Source organism: Danio rerio, chromosome 4 (genome assembly GCF_049306965.1).
Source record: "Danio rerio strain Tuebingen ecotype United States chromosome 4, GRCz12tu, whole genome shotgun sequence".
In the NCBI taxonomy this organism is placed as follows: Eukaryota; Metazoa; Chordata; class Actinopteri; order Cypriniformes; family Danionidae; genus Danio; species Danio rerio.
In genome coordinates this window covers 3,627,164-3,643,192 of record NC_133179.1, presented here as the reverse complement: position 1 = coordinate 3,643,192, position 16,029 = coordinate 3,627,164, and the positions used below count along the sequence as shown (strand labels likewise).

Genomic DNA, 16,029 nt, shown 5'->3' with positions numbered 1-16,029 from the left:
AAAACGCAGGGCGCAAATGCTTTCAGGGCGTGTCAGAACGCATTTTTGCTAATTTACGTACGGGAAAACCTGCTTTGCGCCAAGGCGCATGGTCTAAAAGGGTTGAGTTTATTTTCTTAATGAGTTATAGGTGTGTTTTGAGAATAAACCAATTAGAGTCTCATCTCCCATTCCCTTTAAGAGCCAGCTGCGTTGCGCCAAGAGCGCATTCGCTATTTACAGGACGCAAAGTAAGTCTAAGTAGAAAAAAATGAGCATTTCACTAGCAAACAGTTAACAGATTTTTAACAGAAAACTGATAAACAGAGAATCTACTGCGTGAGAATGAGAGATAAATGATCTACTTTCACTTTCGCTCTTGGATAGGGAAACCTTTACGCACAGAGATCAATTAGCCTATTAATAATTAATTTAGTTTGTTAAGCGCAAAGATTTGTTTCAAAACTATTTCTAAATTCAGTTCTAATTTCCAGCAAACGAATAAATGAACAATAATGACCAAGAGTGGTAAAAATACTGAGTTATTTCCAAATACACCTGCCATGCCCCACATGGTCTAAAACCTGACAGGTGGGCAAATCTAAGCTTGTTTTAATAAAACAAATATAAATATGGATACATTAAATAATACTGCTAATAATAATAAAATTATACAAAAGCAAATTGTTATGAATGAACTGAAAAAGCCTCCCGAGATGAAGAAGATATAAAAGCAGTGGTTTTTCATATTTATGTAGGCTAGAAAATAATATGTTTTGTAATATTTTATTCCTTTATATTTATATCCTATATCTATTCCTATTGTATCCTATATATATCCTTAATATTTAATTTTTTTCATATGTAAAGATATTTGCCTATTGCTCTCTTGTGCGTATTAAGCAGTGCGTAAGAGAGGAGCAACTCTGCGCCGGAGTTTAGACCGGTTTAGTTTTGGTCTAATGAAAAATCTATTATAGTTTCTCAAAATAGCGACGCGTCAGCGGTCCGCCTCAGAACGCCTTTCTTTTCAGACCAGAACGCCTATGAGCGCACAAATGAGTGCTAATGCATTTGCTATTTAAACAGCGCAACGCCTTAAAACGACTCTTGCGCCAAGCTAAAACTACCAAAAGACTATTGCTTCGCGTCTTGCGCCGCACTGCGCCGGTTGTATGATAGGGCCCAGAGTTTTAATTTTTAGTCAGCCTGCCAGTGAACTCTTGCGCCGTTACAAAATTGCCACGTTTAAGATCTGTTTTCTTTAAAAATCAATGATCCTCACTGCCTGATTGATATACGATATAAAGTGGGTATAAGACTAGATAAGATGCACTGCGTTAAATTCCATTGTTCCCCAACATGCTTTTAAAATATGCGCATTTATTGCACCCCAGTATTTTCAATGGAGTTTCAGCACTAGCTTGCTGCTACTGACAGCACTTGTGTTTATATGGTCTTTCATCTATGCTTTCATTTACGCTTGAACAAGTAAATGAACGCTTTACTGTACGTTCACACCGAAAGCGATGAGAGAATCAAAGTAGCCGGAAGTCATTCGTTTTCAATGAGAGCCTCGTGGGATAAGCAACGAGGAGCAGCATGGCACGTCTTCACTGGTGTGGATGTTGAAGAGAGTTGAAATCAAGTCAACTTTATGGTAATGAACTATGACGTGGTTCGGCAGCAAGCAATCAGAATGTAGAAGTCAATCTCTTGAGTCCAGAGAACACAGTCGCTGTGAACTTTGGTTCCGATCACAGTTGTTCCCAAGGGTTTGATTTTTGCAGCCATCGGATTTCCAAAATATTTGCAATGCTTTCTTACAGGAACATACATTTAAAAAGTTACTGGTGAGTTACTGATGTGCATTAATGTTTTATATATATTTTTTTCTCATGCAACAATACAAAGCAGTATTGCTGCTTCAAGATATTTCAGACCTACTGTATGGACACACACTGGATAATTAACTGGAGCAAAGCCACACCACATCCAACTTGATCTTCCATAGTTAAATGAATTTGATAAAAAGTGTGCAACATTTCCATGCTAGATAGCATGTTTTATGCGGGAATGTAAGTGATTTGCTGATATGCTGCTACAGCTCCATTAAATATAAGATCAATGCAGGGCATTTTGACCAGAGCGACCACTGGTGCTCTCACCGCCTTCGGTGTGAGCGCACAGGAAGTCTATTTAATATTTCTCACCGTGTGGCGAACATGGCTCTGAGGGAAGAGAAGGTGGCCGCGTCCTCTTTCAAAGCCTTCAGCTCATTCCTCAACTTCATCATGGTCTCCGTCACCATAGTCTTCTCATTCTCATATTTACTCTTAAGGTTGGCCAGAGCCACTTCAGCCGTCTGTGAAAAAAAACATTGTGACATTGTGCCTAATAAACAACTGACAACAATTAGTTAACCCAATACGGATGTGATATAACAAAGCAAAAATTGATTTCTAAAAAGTCCAATTAGATGTTTCTGAGTCCACAGTTACACATGAGCTATACTGTAATAATAGCAGGCCTACTTAATGCTGTGTTCATTTTGATGTATGGGATGCATTTACCAAGCAATTGCCCAGGTTTAAAAACCAACTTTTATACAATGAACAGTTCATTCAACTGAATGCTTGTCTTTCCAGTAACTAAGAACTCCTCTTGTGTGTTTTTGCACATAATAATGGAGGTAGTAATTACTTTGCAGCCCATATAGCACAGCGCATTCTCTTGGGTCTGGGATCTATAAATTGTAATGTCCATTAATCATCTGCGGGCTGGAAGGGACATACAACATGCTTTACATCACACAGTGGCCAACAAGGAGAAAGAAATTATGTGTCGGACAGAAAATTCCCTTTTCTATCAACGTTTCATCTTGCAGGCTGTAAATTTAACACCTCAGTCTGGTGCACCAAGCAGTCTGAAACACCATGCTTACAAGTTACAGGATCTTTCGAGGAAGAACTGAAAAATAGCTCAGTAAAAATAAAATGAAACCCCAAACTAATTACTTCCACTTGTTACACATAAGAGAATTTTTATTTTTCCATCTTAATTTATTACAGCTCTGTTTATTCTTTTGTGTAGATATTAAAATTAGCCAATGGTGATTGAGGTTGGCACCACATCTTTGATAGACACTGGTTTAAGCATCACATCTTTGAAAGACATTGATTTAGGGCACAGGTCTTCACAAAACACAAGCGCTTAAAGGGAATAATTTATTTGTGGGTCATGTTAGATCCTTTGAATATGGTTTTTTGGTAAATTTACATGTTACAATAGTTAACCTTAAGAACAAACCCAGGTTTGTCTTAATCAATTATGTCAGTGGACATTTCTTGGTAGGAAGAAGCTGTGAAGTGGACCAGACTTGTTGGTAATTTGCAGATCTTGATGCACAAGACAAGTTACATGAAAACAACAATTCATGTAGAAGCAACTTGGGATTGTCGAAAATACCAACTTTGGTACCTTTCCTGAATATTAGTACCAATTGGTACCAAAATCTGCACTTTTGTCATCCCTAAAAAACTAAGTAAAAATAATAATAATAAGTTTGAATTGGTTGGTTGAAATGGAGACAATGTTACTTATGGTTTTACACAAGAGTACTGCAGGTGTAAAACACGAGTTCATGTAGAAACCACATAATGTACCCAGAAATTTAGAAGCATGATAAATGGGATTGCCAGAATAAGTTGCAATAAGATCAATATTAATATGCATGATCTTTAAAGAAAGTAACTTCACAAGGACAAACACCAACTACAGTGCAAGGTCAGCATAGGTTGGGAGCAATAAGTTAAGCTGTAATGTTGGATAGACATTATGCTGATAGAAATCGTGATAAGCTACTACACCTACTACTACTACTACTACTATTACTATAGGTGAAAGACAGCAACTCATGCTGAAATGTTGTGAAGTGAAAGATGATCAACACTGATATGCATGCCTTGGGTAAAAGAAAGTAACTTTGCAAGGACAACCACCAACTATAGTGCAAGGTCAGAATAGGTTGAAAGCAAATTAATCAATAATGAGATGCATGACTTTAAAGAAAGTAACTTTTGCAAGAAAAAACAGCAACTACAGGGCAAGGTCAGAATAGGTTGGGCGCAATAAGTAAAGTCGTAAAGTCGACCTGACGTTATGCAGATAGTTAAAAATCATGATACGCAACATTACTACTACTATAGGTGAAAAAATGTAACTCATGCTGAAATGTTGCAGAGTAAAAGTTGATCAACACTGATATGCATGCCTTGGGTAAAAGAAAGTAACTTTGCAAGGACAAACACCAACTACAGTGCAATGTCAGAATAGGTTGGGAGCAATAAGTCGTAAAGTTAATCTGACATTATGCAGATAGTTAAAAATCATGATACGCAACAGTACTATTACTATAGGTGAAAGACGGCAACTCATGCTGAAATGTTGCGAAGTGAAAGATGATCAACACTGATATGCATGCCTTGGGTAAAAGGAAGTAACTTTTGCAAGAAAAAACACCAACTACAGTGCAAGGTCAGAATGGGTTGGGCGCAATAAGTAAAGTCGTAAAGTCGACCTGACGTTATGCAGATAGTTAAAAATCATGATACGCAACATTACTACTACTATAGGTGAAAGACGGCAACTCATGCTGAAATGTTGCAAAGTAAAAGTTAATCAATACTGATATGCATGCCTTGTTTGAAAGAAAGTAACTTTACACGGACAAACAGCAACTACAGTGCAAGGTCAGAATTGGTTGGGAGCAAGTTGATCAACAGTGATATGCATGACTTTAAAGGATGCACCTTTACAAGAAAAAACACCAACTACAGGGCAAGGTCAGAATATGTTGGGAGCAATAAGTTAAGTTGTAAATTCAACCAGACGTTATGCTGATAGTTAAAAATCATGATACGCAACACTACAACTACTATAGGTGAAAGATGGCAACTCATGCTGAAATATTGCAAAGTAAAAGTTAATCAATACTAATATGCATGCCTTGTTTGAAAGAAAGTAACTTTACACGGACAAACAGCAACTACAGTGCAAGGTCAGAATTGGTTGGGAGCAAGTTGATCAATAGTGATATGCATGACTTTAAAGGAAGCAACTTTACAAGAAAAAACACCAACTACAGGGCAAGGTCAGAATAGGTTGAAAGCAATAAGTTAAGCCATAAAATCGGACAGACATTATGCCGATAGTTAAAAATCATGATACGCAACATTACTACTACTATAGGTGAAAGACAGCAACTCATGCTGAAGTGTAGCACTTTTGCCAAGAAACACAGCAAGCTTAATGAGAATCTCAGTCAATGTAAGGACTCCCATGGTTCAATACTCTCAGGCCAATCAATAGGGATGCTGGGTAATAAATAGAGCTGATTAGCCTACCTGCTTGTTGGCTTTGAGCACAAGACGCAAGGTTGCAATCTGCTCCCTCTTTGTGCTCAGGAGAGACTTGAGTTTGAGGATCTCCTCCATGCAGGCCTCCTTGTCTTTGTCCATCAGCGGGGCGAGTTCACTGGCGGCTGCTCTCTGGCGGGACAGCTGGAGCGAGCGGTCCACGGCTTTCTGCAAGTGCTTGATCTGATCGCGGATGATTGCGTTGAGGTGGTGGATGTTGGTGGGCTCCCGGCGGAGCTCTGAGCCTGTGGATGATTCTGGAGCTGGGGATGAAGATGATGATGAGGAAGAGGCACTAACATTGGGAGAACCCAAAGGGGTGCGGACCGGGCTCTGCTCTGAAGTGAGAGGGTCTTTGGATGGAGAGTCTGACGGGCTCCGGGACTCGTTAATCGCTGCTAATCGGCGTGCAAGTCGAGGGGTCAACAGTACACGGTGGTCGTCCTGCTGCCCCTTGTGGCCAGAAGTGGAAATGCGCGTCAGGGTCCGGCCCTGCCGGTAATAATCCAAAGTAACGCGATTTGGTGTCTCATTGTTGCACAGGCAGACGTGGTGGTATAATTGCGCCAACTCCTCACTGAATATCGCCAACTCATCTTGAGCATTTCCCAGAATTCCATGCGTCTCCAATGCTGTGTTATTGGCTGCCTGCAGCTCACGCTCCAGATTCACTGCTTTCTCCCGCCCTTCCCTGCAACTTCGTTCTAACTTTGCTACTTGTATCTCCAGCATCTGCATTTGTGCCTTTCCTTGTTCTTCAACCCGAGCTCTGGCTTCCACTGATTCGTTATATCTGTCTTTCACTTCCTTTAGCTCCGCCTTCAGTCCGACCACCTCCGTCACGGCCACCCTGTATTTACTCTGCAGCAGCTCCAGACTCGGACCCTCCTGGCCCACAGGCAGGAACAGAGGCTCGTCTTCTTCTTCCTCCTCCTCTTCCTCCTTGACTTTACTGCTACGCTGGCGGCGGAGTTTTCGGAAACGCTCCCCTAAGCGGCTGGCCTTCTCGTGCTGCTCTGTTAGAGCCCCCTGCGTATGACGGAGCACTGCCTGGGATTCCTGCAGGGTGTTGAGCAGAGACGCTTTTTCCCGTTCCACCTGCAGCAAATGAACAAGTAGACGAATTAATTTAGTCAACATTTGAAGTGGATCAATAAAGTTTGATGAAGTTTTAAGACGAGAATGGGTGTTGGTCAATAGTTTTAGGACAACTTTGATGAAACTTTGTGATCGGTTTCAAATGTTGACTACTGTATACTGGCTAGTGGTCCATCATGCAAATCACCAGTAAGATCAATACTGTGAAGCTGGTTAACTAAACTGTGGTCTCCTAAAGTGCTAGTGGGCCAATGAAATGTTTGAAGAAATTTTTTTTTTTCAAACAATATTTTAGAGCAGGCATGTCCAAACATGTCCTTGAGGGCCGGGGCTGGTGTCCTGCTGAGTTTAGCTCCAACACCCCTGCCAGAAACTTTCTAGTACATCTAGTAAGAGCTTGATTAGCTGGTTCAGGTGTGTTTGATTAGGGTTGGAGCTAAACTCTCCAGGACACCGGCCCTCCAGGACTGAGTTTGGACATCTCTGTTTTAGAGCCATTCGTAACTCAGTTAATGTATATTCATTGTTCGCCATAGACATACTCCAGAGCTTCACATGTATTTGACTCAAATGAACCTGCACTACAGGAACAGCGATCTCTTGTGACAGGAAGGATATAAATAAGCCAGTAGCATGGTCCATTAGTGTGTATGGTGGTCTCATATTTCATCCCACGACACTGCAGCATCCCATTGTAAACAGAACAACGCCTAAACCAATGCAGTAGCCACTCTTTAGAGACATGAGTTTTAAAAAAAGCTACTTATTGCATGCAACAAACAGCTTTGCTTTATAAAATGAGCTTATTCTAATAGAAATTTTGATGCAAATACATATTAATGATATGGGCGTGGTACAGGCAAAAGCTCCGCCTCCTTCTTACTGACCTGCTGAAGCTGTTGTCTGAGTTTCAGGATCTCTGGGCCATTGAGCTCACTAAACAGATCAGGGGTCAAAATCTCACTCTTCCTCAAACTGGACGCCCTGAAGTCTCCGTTCAGACGGTTCAACACTGAACCTGCTGCGCCCTGAAGCAGATGCCCGTTACATTTCCCGCCGTCTTCACTACTGGGCGATGTAGCAGTTGTTGGTGTTGCGCTGCCACTAGGGGGTGCTGAGCTCAATGCGATCAAGTGAGCACAGCCTGAGCTAAAATTCCCGTCGCACACGGTTAGATGGTGGGCTAATTCTTTACGCAAAATGTTTTTCTGCTCGCGCTCGTTTTTCAGGGCATCCAACGCCTCCTCTAATTGGCTCTCGGAGATGTCCTTCAGACGCAGCGCATCTTCTAATTGGCTGTTCAGCACAGCAGTTTCCTCCATCAGAACTTTAATTTCATGCTTCAGGCCTTCAAACTCCACCTGAAATAAACAAAAGAACAGGTAAAGTCATTTATATTAATAGATTAATGTGCTATTTATGAATTTAATAATACCTATTTTTAATTAAACTTGTAAAATAGAATTCCTTTTAGCATTTTCTATATATTTCAACATATTTTACACTATATATTAAAATGGTCCTCATGAGCTACTGTAATCTAACTATTGTTATTTATATCAGTTATTTATTGGCTCATGTATTCAAATATTTCTATAAATATCAGTGTATATGCTAGTTTATTGCATGTAAACAGATACAACACATAAGCAATGAGAAAAATTAATAATTGTAATATATAATATTATATATAAATAACAATGCACTTCATTAAGGTGGTTTATGAGGACATGCATTGTGTCCTTGTAATTCAAAACGCTTGACATTTAAATTTTGCTAAATGTTTCCTGTAAGGGTTGTGTTTAGGGGTAGGGCATCATATAATAAGTGGTTTATCCTATATAAAATACATTACGGCAGTTGAGAGTCCTCATAAACCATGTATACAAGTATGTATGTATGTGTTTGTATGTCCACCTGGTTCTGTTTAAGTGTGGACACCAGTTTCTGCAGTGAGATGTTCTCCTCCTCCAGCTCGGTGTAGTCCTGCAGTAATCTGGCCTCTCTGAACTTATACTCTCTGACCTCCTCTCTCATCCGGCTCCTCTGCAGCTCCAGCATCTCATTACTCTGACAGAAACACACACACCAGGATACACACTCCATTACAACAGGGTGTAATAAACCACAAAATTGGCACCATATAATAATTCGTAGGTTAGTGTATGCTCCGTTCAGCCGTTTTTGTTTCTATCAGCTTTGCCTTTGATAAAATGAATGAAAAAAAAAATAATTATGGCTCAGAATGTTTTTGTGTGTGTCTAATTTCTCTGTCTTGCAGCAAGTAGCCATGTAATAAGTGGGATAAAGTACATCCAGGCGGTTGTTTTTACAGAATAAAGCCCTTCAGTCTTACACAGCAGTGCTCTGCTTCATGTTTTGTTGTTGATAAACCTGTCAGGCTTTATCCTGCAATAATAACCCGCTGGATGTAAGTTGTTCTGACCTCTCGGAGCTCCTGCAGAATGGAGGCGAGTCTCTCGTTTTCGGCTTGTGTGCAGGACGCCTGAGATCTGCTGCTCTGGAGCTCTGCTTGCTGCTCCAGAAGTCGGCTCATATAATACGCCTCTTTAGTTGCCGATTCCTGCAGCAGCGTCTCCTCGTTGGTCTCTCCATCTTCAGCCACCTTCCTCTGCGTGGTGTAAACCTGGCTGAAGGCCTGGGAGAAACAACAGCAAATGATGGATTACACAAAGGTAAACATCTGATTTGTCAAGTCGTCTATATGTAATTGTTTTTTTATTTCTCATTTTTACATATTCTGGGAGGAGGGTCTTCCAGTACAATGTGTTTGTTATTTCGAACCATTTAGTGTCAAATAAATGCAGTGTTTTTGTTTCTGATCAATAATTGAGCAAATATGACATAAATGTCAAGGTTTTGAACGTTGCCATGCTTTTTTCATGTTATTTGCTATTTTTGTACTAATTAAAAGTTTTAGAAATACTTAGAAATGTAAATCTTTTCACTGAATAAAGCCCTTCAATCTTATATAACAGTAGTCTGCTTCATGTTTTGTTGTCCATAAACCTGAATTTATTCAATTCAATTCAGTTCAATTCAGCTTTATTTGTGAAGCGCTTTTACAATGTAGATTGTGTCAAAGCAGCTTCACATAAATGGTCATAGTAACTGGATCAGGGCAGTTCAGTTTTTAGTGTTTAAGTTCAGTTCAGTTTAGCTCAGTTCAGTGTGGTTTGAAGTCATTATTGAGAGTCCAAACACTGAAGAGCAAATTCATCGTTGAGTAGCTTTTCAGATCTTGAGCCATGCAAGCCAGTGGCGACAGCGGAGAGGGAAAAAAAACTTCACCAATAGGAGAGTGAAGAAAAAAAACCTTGAGAGAACCAGACTCAGTTCGGCACGACCATTTTAATTTTTCCGCTGGCCAAAAATTTATTCTGCAATAACAACCTCTTAGATGTACTTTCTAGAATAACTATTCCCAGATAACAACCACTGAAACTAATAACACAGACTTTGAATAATCTTGACCATTAGTGAGTATGTTCTCATTTATATGTATATGTTTGTCTGTCTGACTGTTTGGTGCCATCTCGTGATTGAAATATTGCTCAGGTTAGTGTATGCTCCATTCAGCCGTTCAACTATTGATGACTGAATCCGTATTAATCCCACCGGAATTAAATACATCTTATTAAATATTTGCAATAATAATACAATAATACATATGCAATAATAAAACAAGTAGTACTCTGAAGCATAACTTTTCTAACTAAATTTATTTAATTATTTTAAATAAATTATTTATTAACTTAATTACTATAACTAGTAAACATTTTTTTCATTTTTACGATAACAGTGTTTTTGTTTTATAATTTAAATGGTTTATTTAGTTAAAACTTGTTTTCAACCAGTATTAAATCAATATTATTTATTAATTAATTCATACATTCATTTTCTTTTTGGCTTAGTCTCTTTATTAATTAGGGGTCGCCACAGCGGAATGAACCGTCAATTCATCCAGCATATGTTTTATGCAGCGGATGCCCTTCCAGCTGCAACCCAACACTGGGAAATACCCAAACACTCTTGCATTAACACTCGTATACACTACGGCCAATTTAGTTTATTCAATTCATTAATAGCGCATATCTTTGAACCAACCCAAGCTCATTCTGAAAACGTAGTCCTGGCCGCGTTAATTTTTTTCAAGCGAACGCTAAGGGGCGGTGTGACGCTGTTCCCTATCACGCTTACCGGCCGGCCGGCCAACCGGCCGACCGCTTACCTCCTTGTGGAGGGCTTCCCCGCTGCAACCCGTTTGTCCACTCAGCTCACGGTGTACGTCGGCAGGCTCGAGATGCAGAGAGGAGTCCGGGGAAGAGCAGTTCCAGCAATGAGGTAAGACAAAAACAGAATCCCAAAAATTAAGTGAACAAGTTTCGTAACAGGGTGAGAACGCGGTGAAATCCGAAAACGTGGTAGAAAAAAAAATCAGGGCTTTTATTTTTTTGGACGGCTTTTTGTAAACTGTTGCTTGGGTTTAGGGAAGTGAGCGGGCGGGCGGGTTGATCGGTAAAACTGGTTGGGTTCTGGGAAGGAGTAGGGCGGGTCGACCGATTGGCCGGTCGCGCAGTCAATCATCCGGTCAGTCGGACAGCGGCCTCTGGTGGGTTCACGCGAGAACAGCGCGGGTGCGAATCGCACTCGCGAGAGGCGTCTGAGGTGCGAAAAAGCGTACAACAGCAGCCTCTTGCAGATTCGCAAAAACAAAAACTGCAGCCGTACGTACCCGCCGGGACGTATTCCGTGGTCTCCAGAAATGTCCGCGGGACTACGTTTCCACAATGAGCCTAGGTTGCTTTGGACTGTGGGGGAGCACCCGGAGGAAACGCACGCAAACACAAGGAGAACATGCAAACTCCACACAGAAATGCCAACTGACCCAGCCAGGGCTCGAACCAGTGACCTTCTTGCTGTGAGGCGATCGTGCTACCCACTGTGCCACCATGACTATTATATACTATATTATATACTATAATAGCATTCATATTTTTTTATGTAGCTTAATAAAATATCACTTCATAAAATTTAACATATGTTTTGTCTGGTCAACTTCATTTCATTTGAAAATATACACCCTTTCCTGTCATTTAGACCTGCAACATTTTCCAAAAAGAGTTGGGACAGGAGCAGTTTAGGACTAGTTATCAGATAAACAGGTTAAAGAAAGGTCTAATCCTTTAGGAGCAAAGATGGGCTGAGGATCGCCAATTTGCCAACAAATACGTGAGAAAGCTATTGAAATGTTTCAAAAACAATGACCCTCAAAGAACAATAAATTAGGTGTATAAATAAGTTAATGATCAATAATTAATTTGTTAGAAAAGTAACATTTCATTGCGCAGCAAATAATGCGTTCATTCTGCCCCATGATGCACTGCTCCATAAGCCTGTTCTGTGCTGTTCATCCCTCACTCCATTGATTTCTCACACTATGAGCTTCTGCATTGATCTTCTCTGTGTTTTATGCGGGATCAGTGCTGTCCTCTATTCCACACACGCCTTCTGGATTATGGACAAAATGACTGAACTTCACCTCACACTATGAGGCCACTGAAACGCTTGTGCTTTTTGAGGATCTTTGGTAAAACGTGTGTTTTTCTGATCTGATACTAAATAGTTGAAGAGAGTATGGAAAGATTTGGGGTTTTAAAAAGGGAGCAAAGGGCAGCAGAGCTCAGGTCCAAAGGGAGACAGAGGGTCTTTTCCATGTCGGGAGGTGTTTAATCAGTGTTTTAAATCTTGTGTTATTACACACTTTCATAGTTTTCATTTTAAATTGTTTCAGCTTATTTTAAAAATCTATTTTGTTTTCCATTTAAGTGTTTAATCAGTTTTTAATCAATATGTATTTAGTATTATTACACACTTTCAAAGATTTCATTTTGTCATTTAACTTTTTTATTATTTTGAACTTATACAATACCACACAACATAAAGTTCACAATACAAATTCAACATTCAGTAATGTAAACTAATTATAATAACAACAATAATAATAACAAAGCAACAATTATAACATAAATATTAAATATTAATAATACAACCGAAATGACAAACCTTCAACTTGTTTTCTTTACATGCTCTCCAGATAGCAGCTACGCCATTTCTGATTGAAAGTATGGGTGGAGTCCTGAAGTCTTGCCAACATACGATTGATTTCATTTTGAACTCCTTCTAGCTTTATATTGTTTTGTTTGTCTTTTTTATGTAGCTTTCTCTCTTAGTTTTTATTAATTTCCAGTCAATTTCATTGGGTTCAGTTTAAAGGAGACCTATTATGCAAAAATAAGAGATTTAAACATCGATGTGTGGAAACAGCCTGTGATTATAACTGGGAAAAAATTAATTTATTGTACATCGTTATAATCAGACTTGATAAAACAGTCTGCAGAAACACTTTGATTGACATTTTCTCTTTATACATGTCATCAAAGCCCCGCCTACTAGAGACCATCTCTCCCTCATTAGCATATGACGTTAGTCTTGTTGTTGAATCTGCCACTATGCTGACAAACAGGCATTTGAAGCTCCGCCCTCTTCTGAAAAGAGCACAATCTCATTTGAATTAAAAGCGACAGTCACCAAAATGCCACAATTAGGATCAAAACCTAAACGGGGGCAGATTCAGAGAGATATAAACATTATCTGTGTGGTATTTTAAGCTGAAACTTCACTACACACACTCTAGCGACATCAAAGACTTATTTTAAATCTTGTAAAAAGTGGCCTAATAGGTCTGCTTTAAACGAATTTCAGAGAACTGCCAACACTACACAGACAAAAGAAGCAGAAAAAGTGCAGTGCTTGCTGGATGTCTGCTTTTACAGTGTTCCCCTCTTCAACATTTGCTCTGCATGGATGGAGACGGAGGGAGCTCTACAAAGAGACGCCACTGGGGTTTTCCATTAGGCTGAAATTCAATCAAACTCTCCCTTGTGGTCATTCAGTCCTGCAGCAGTGCTGGAGAGCCCATAGTAGTGCTTGAGAAGTAGTTAGTGCTCTTTAAATAATCCTTTTTTTAATGGTAATTACAAGTTGACTGACATAAAAAACAACAACCGCAACAAAACATGTGACCAGATAATAATTATATTTTTCCCACTTTCCCACTCACTTTCCCACTTTGTCATAGAGGGAGAAGGAAGCAATGCACACTGTGTAGGGAGCTGTGAATCGGAACACAGTTGCTGAATGGAGCTCTTCTTACGAGCTGGTCATGTGAATCAGGTGTTTTAAATAAGAGTCACATGCAAAATATACAGAGCGCCAGGGTGAGAGGACAGGGAAGGAGAAACAGCCTGCATATCATTCTACACTTAGTAAGAATGAACTGAGCTTCTACAAACCAGATGAACATCCATTCATCCATCATTTCATCCATGGGTCATTCCATTAGTCATTTCATCCATCAACCAGTCATTTCATCCCTCCATGCATCCTAACATCCATACATCCATCCATCAGTCATTCCGTCCATCATAAATCCATGCATCCATACATCCATCCTTCCATTAGGTATTTCATCAATCCATCCATCCATCCATCCATCAGTTATTCCATCCATCCAGCCAACCCATCCATCCACCATTAATTCCATCGATCCACCATCCATCCATCCGTCCGTCCATCCATCCATCAGTCATTTCATCCATCCATGCATCCATCAGTCATTCTATTCATACATCTGTCCATCTATCCATCCATCCATCATGCACCATCCATCCATGCATTCATTCACCCATCCATCCATTCACCCATCCATCCATGCATCTATCCATCCATCCATCCATCCATTTACCCATCCATGCATCCATCCATCTGCCCGTCCATCCATCCATTTATCCATCCATCCATCCATCTATCTATGCATCCATCCATCCGTCCATCCATCCATCCATCCATCCATCCATCCATCCATCCATCCATCTATCCATCTATCCATTCACCCATCCATGCATCCATCCATCTGTCCGTCCATCCATCCATCCATCTATGCATCCATCCATCCATGTCATTTCATCCATCATCCATACATGCATCCATACATCCATTAGCCCATGCATCCATTCACCCATCCATGCATCCATCCATCCATCCATCCATCCATCCATCCATCCATCGACCCATCCATGCATCCATCCATCTGTCTGTCCATCCATCCATCCATCCATCCATCCATCCATCCATCCATCCATCCATCCATCCATCCATCCATCCATCCATCTATCCATCCATCTATCTATTGCTCTGTCGATCAAACATTCTATTGTTCTATTATTCTCTCTCTCTCTCAGTCTGGGTGTGTTTCACAGTTGTCTGTGTGAGAGTAAGCTGAGCTGGAGTATTTTCTGGATTTCTCCACACAGACACTCGGATCGATATAAAGGCCTTTGGGCCGCAGTGAACCTTTATATGTGCTGTGAGCCGCTCTGCAGCAGAGCGCAGAACCTGCTCAAACTCACTTCATTTATGCTCAAGAATCAGACCAGATGCTCCAGCAAATGTTAAATGCATGCTGCAATATCACGCCTCTGCGTCTGGCATGGTGTTGCTTTGTTGCATAATGCATTTATAGTTACAATCATTAGTCATATTTCTCATGTTTTGTGGATACTGACAGCTTCAAGTCTAGCTTGCATTTGTCAAAGTATGCAGTATATATATCATCATTATATGCAATATGCCAAATAAAGCCTGTCAAACATTTATGAGTTATGATTAATGGTAAAATCAGCAGGTATATAGGATTAAACCAGTAATTAATTGTTACGAAAATAATATCAACATGCAAACTGTATACAAACAAATATCACAAAATTGCTAAATTCCAAATAAGCTCATGATCAGTGATCTCATTTTCCTAATGTGCATTTTCGCCCTTTAAACGTATAATTAAATGTGATTAAACAACTAAAAAACACAAAATACAAGAAAAAAAAAAACATTTTATCATTTCATTCAGTGACAGCCGGCTTTATTTTCATTATGCAAATCAATTTCTCACTAAGGATATTAGGCTTACAGGTAGTCAGGGCTTGTGAGATTCACCCAGGTATTGTTTTAATGAAGGCAAACGTGTGACATCACTCGTCATGTGAATTATGCAGCGAATGTTTCTTTATGCGTATTATCCAACTTGACGTTCCCATGTCTTCCCCCCTAAGTGCCAGGATCTGTCCGATCCATAATTCATAAGCAGAAGCAGACATGTCTCCAAGCACTTCAGGACCTCAATATGAACTCCAGAGATCTGTCTTTGGATTATAAATACAAATACAAATATTACAAAGCATCCCAATATCTTCATTCTCGACAACTACATCTACTGTCTTCTATCTATCATTTTAAATAGCTATTCTATCATATTAAATGGCTATTTATATTGGGTGAAATATCATCAACATACTACCACACACTCACACAGGAATCTGTCTATGAATGAATCATATGAGCCAGTGATTCTTTAATCCGTTCGTAAAGACAGCCATTGACTTTGTTTCTAAAT

At 39.9% G+C, this 16,029-nt stretch overlaps 1 protein-coding gene across 13 annotated transcripts in view; it reads right to left on the bottom strand.

The window, feature by feature from the left end:
- The window catches only part of LOC100330316 (protein bicaudal D homolog 1-like), a 38,722-nt gene that overhangs the window by 12,392 nt on the left and 10,301 nt on the right, over positions 1–16,029 (bottom strand). For all 13 annotated transcript variants that reach the window (XR_012401718.1, XR_012401715.1, XR_012401716.1 and 10 more), the window contains 5 exons: positions 8,941–9,153; positions 8,412–8,564; positions 7,382–7,855; positions 5,385–6,494; positions 2,193–2,344 (listed from right to left, as the gene is read on the bottom strand). Coding sequence is in view for 9 of the 13 variants with exons in the window: in XM_073946886.1 (XP_073802987.1) it covers positions 2,193–2,344; positions 5,385–6,494; positions 7,382–7,855; positions 8,412–8,564; positions 8,941–9,153 (2,102 nt within the window). In the remaining 4 variants the exon portion in view is untranslated. The remainder of the gene's footprint in view (positions 1–2,192; positions 2,345–5,384; positions 6,495–7,381; positions 7,856–8,411; positions 8,565–8,940; positions 9,154–16,029) is intronic.